This window comes from Oryzias melastigma, unplaced genomic scaffold (genome assembly GCF_002922805.2).
Source record: "Oryzias melastigma strain HK-1 unplaced genomic scaffold, ASM292280v2 sc00205, whole genome shotgun sequence".
Classification (NCBI taxonomy): Eukaryota; Metazoa; Chordata; class Actinopteri; order Beloniformes; family Adrianichthyidae; genus Oryzias; species Oryzias melastigma.
The window spans coordinates 324737-328865 of record NW_023416881.1 but is presented as its reverse complement, the minus strand read 5'-3'; the positions used below and the strand labels follow the sequence as shown (position 1 = coordinate 328865).

Genomic DNA, 4129 nt, shown 5'->3' with positions numbered 1-4129 from the left:
ATACAATCTTTGACTTTGGTTTTCACATCTGTAATTTGATTATTTGTTGCAGCAGGATGATCTTGTTTGACACAGGGAAGAATTTTTTTTTAAATGAACGTTTATATTCAACTTTTAAAAGTAAAGGAAATTAGAAATGTCACATAACAATGTCAATAGCTTAATATAATAAATATTAAATGCTACAGCTCATAAATACATGACTTATTGGTCTCAAAACTTAAATGCAGTGTATATTTGATTCTATTAAGTGGGGCTTTGCAGCTCTTTATGGGTTCTGGTCTGTGAGGAACTGGCCCAAATGGGTATTTTAGTGTCAACGGTTGCAGACCCCTGGTTTAAGGTGTCTGCAAAGAGGAAAAGACAACACTGCTTCATTTCACTTGTTCTTTTTATTTAAATTTTGCCACTTTCTGCATTTTTGCAGTTTAAACAGCTGTTTTACTGAGATGGACACACACTTTTCAGCTCCACTGACCAAAAAAGAAAGACAAAAGTAAAATAAAAAGCTACAGAAACATAAAGTTATATTAATTCACTGCTGCAGGCACAGAAACAGACTCCCTCTGACTCGTCTTTGCATGCCGTGACTCTTCCCTTCTCTTCTGTTGCGTGTGCTGGCTGGCAATCATAAAGCACCGATGTACTGTGACAATGTTTACATTGAAGCGCCGCAAAAGAAGGAAAGCACAGCAACAACGAGACCTCGAGCAGTCAGCCTACACGCCTCATTAACAGAGGCTGACTCATGTCGTTTTCAACATAAGCCTTGAAACAGGGTCACAAAGCCTGAGAAATCCGGAAACCAAGGTAACAGAGACACTGCATTAGAATCATTAGCACTCTTCTCGCAGAAGGAACATTTGGCTGAATGCTCACAAATATGACTGAAATACCGAGGCTCATGCATCATTTATGAACCTCACACATAAAAAAAGACTTTCAGGAAAATGTGAGGATTTTCTTTCATTCTCTGTAGGTAATGTTTGATTAAAGCCATCCAGATTGAGGAGAAACATCATAAAAAAGCCTCATAAAAACAGTCTCAAACAGAAGCACAACATTTTTAAATGATAAAAGCACCATTTATATGTTTTGATCCTTCACCAAACCTCCAACGTAAACCATCTGCAAGTGGGAGCAAAGGAGAATAGTGGAAAGCTCATATGACGCAGACAGATTCCAATGTTTCGTAAGAATAAGCAGTCACCATGGATGGTTTTATTTGTCAAAATGCAACATGTAAAGTGAGTTTGGCTTTGAAGGTCAGATAGTCTTGAAGCAAAATGTGATTAATTTTGATTACTTTTGCTACTGCAAATTTGATACAACCCTGAACAAATATCTATGCTGGGCTTTGACTTATGTTTGGAGAACTTGGAGGGAAATAAGACACTTAAAAACCCAAATACAGGACGAGAATACCTATAGAGGCAAGCTTTTAGAGAACAGTAAACCTAGGGATTATCTGTCTATTGAAGAATTATCTTAAATTTGAGAGATAATTGGCTCTTTGAACTTGTGTCAGCTAAAAGTTTTGCGAGAAAAGCAACTCATTTGTGATTATCTGCTATTAAGCAAATCTTCAAATCTGGGGAAGAAAAAGCAGACTGATCAAACTAAAAGGGTCACAGGCACTTTGGTTGCAAACGTCCAGCACCCTGTTATGCTAAAAAAAATATATCTAGTTAATGACATCTGTGTGTGCTGAGAGATGTAAGGCTCCAAGGGCAAAGAGTGATGACAAGGAGAGAAAAAAAAGGGCTTAAATAATGTAAAATATGAGTTACTACGTGTTTGAAAATGTTTTATTCTTGTGGGGCTTTGTCTCAGATGCCTGGCTTACCTATAAGCACTGCTCTCAGGAGGACTTGTCACTGAATATTAGCATGTGGACCATGAGTTGATCCCACCCTTCTCCAGTCACAGCAGCTAGACGGCACTGGAGGCATACTTACTCCCACTCTGCAGCCCTGGGGACCTACTCCTGTTCCTGAAACGTGTCTGTGTGCAGCTCTGCTCTTGAAACTTTCACATTAAATATGGATACCCTCAATAATGAATAGAGGCTATGAAAAATTGCATTGTGGGTAAGACTTCTTTGGTCCAGTCACAAAAAGCTATTTTAACTGTTTGCATTTTGTTGGATTTTATGTTCCTTCGAGTATGATGCAATTTGGCAACAATGTAAAGAGAAATGGGATGAATGTTTGTTAGTGGATGCAGCTTTAGGTTAGGCTACAGGCTTTACGCGACCGTTTCCTCCATCTCCTCCACAGACAGGTGCGCAGAGGAGTGACTCGGGCTTGATCTGGTTTTCAGGCTGATGGAGCCGTACAGTTTTGCTGACCGCTTGGAGTAAGCGATTACTTTCCTTCTGTACATCTCCCCCTTCCACATGGAGATCATTAGCAGCGTGGAGAGCACAACGCCGCCCAGCGTGAGCAGGCAGAGCCCCGCGATGACGCATCGATCCAGGTGGGCGCCTATCCGGGCACTCTCCATCTCCAGCTTCTCCATCTCCCTGGCAGAGACGCTGTCTCGGTCCACCTCCACGTCCCGAGGCACCGCGTAGGAGATGATCACCAAGGAGATCCCAGTCACCAAGAACGTGACTGCACTGATAAAGCCGTAGTCTATGGAGCTCCCGGAGCCTTCTCCGAAGGAAAGATCATCCTCGGACATGAAGGAAAACTCCGGGAAAGTCTCAGAGAAAGGCTCGCCATTGCGCGCGGGCCTGTGAGTACTTTTGCAGCTGCTCTCTGGACTGGCCAGGCGCAAGTTCACGTTCTCATCAATGAAGGTGAAAGATGTCTCTAATTCCCTGTCGCAACAAACTCGCACTTTCTCCCCCTCGAGGGTGCAGCGTTTCCCGTCCGCGGCCGCCCTGCGCGGCGCTGTCCTTGGTGCTGAAAGGCAGCGGCTCTGGCTGCTGCGGGCAGCAGGGCTGCAGCTGCCCTCCCGCGGGAACGCTCCTCCTGTTGATCCCCTTGACCTGCGGGCTGGCGCTGGGGCGGAAACCCGGTCAAGGGCATCGGGAGTTTCGGGCTCTTTGCCTCTGTCGATGGGGGCAATGCGCTCCGGAGAAGCCATTTATGTTCCACCTCCCTCTGGTTCACACTGTGCCTTCCTCCCACGATGTTGTCACTCCACAGCATCCCTACAAGAAAACACAACTCGAAGTTCAATCATATTAATATCAGTACTATTTCCAAAACTGGGTTTCTGCATTCATATTTTGCAAGTGTGTGCGTAAATTCTCAAATTGCGTAAAAACGCACCCAGTTTAAAGTTACTCCGGATAAATCCCTGGATTCTTTTTGAAAGCAGCTTAAATAGATCAGTGATTAGCCTGCAGATCCAATTAGGAAAACATTTCACGTTTAAACCGAGGTCAAGATGCACGTTTGCTCTCAAACGGACAACACCTCATTTATAAAATCGGGCTATTGAGTTAACATATTCATGAGTAAGGCTTCTCCCACTCATGACACACTTGCGTTATGGACACAATCCATATAGATTTGGGACCAGCCCTTACATTGTATCAGAATCCGGCAGATATGATAAGCTCCTCTTCCAGAGGCTGCACTCATGCACGTCCGGGTTTATAAATGGTATAATCCCCGACATAATACCTCCTCGAGTGGCTGAAAAAAGGAAAAAACTCACCGCGCTATTTCAGCATGCCGTTTGACTTCTCTTCAGCAGCGACACTTGACGGAAGGAGATCAGAGGCAGAGCCTGCGGAGAGAAGAAGGAGCTATGCGTGCGTTCAGCCCCGCACGCACGATGCTGTCTGTGGTGGCAGACTGCACCGACCGAGGGCAGCTTTGCCTCCAAGTCCCTCCCACACGCACAGTGCTGAAAGGAGCGCCGCGATTCAGATCTGCCAGTCCACACACGCACGAGGGAGGATTGAAGGGGCGAGCCGATGGAAACTCTCAGACCCGACTCTTTAACTGATTGACTTATCGATTTATTGATTGATTAGTGCATTTCCAGCAGAAACAGCTGAGCTGAAGCAGTGCTGCAGCAGATCTAGGCTAAACATCTGCAGGGTGTGAGGTCAGTGGGTCAAACAGCAGAAAAAAGCTATAAAAAATTAGCAATGCAGCAGAAACATAAA

The 4129-nt window shown here is 44.7% G+C and overlaps 1 protein-coding gene across 1 annotated transcript; it reads right to left on the bottom strand.

The window, feature by feature from the left end:
- Positions 1 to 377: 377 nt before the first annotated feature.
- Positions 378 to 3844, bottom strand: LOC112141099 (transmembrane protein 74). The gene is made up of 2 exons (XM_024264156.2): positions 3673 to 3844; positions 378 to 3160 (listed from the first exon to the last, which is right to left on the bottom strand). The coding sequence occupies exon 2, from the start codon at positions 3091 to 3093 to the stop codon at positions 2248 to 2250; it is 846 nt and encodes a 281-aa protein (XP_024119924.1). The 5' UTR covers positions 3094 to 3160; positions 3673 to 3844; the 3' UTR covers positions 378 to 2247.
- Between the last annotated feature and the right edge of the window lie 285 nt (positions 3845 to 4129).

Coding starts and splice junctions, on each gene's coding strand:
- LOC112141099 (XM_024264156.2), bottom strand. CDS start 3,093: ATGGCTTCTCCGGAGCGCATTGCCCCCATCGACAGAGGCAAAGAGCCC.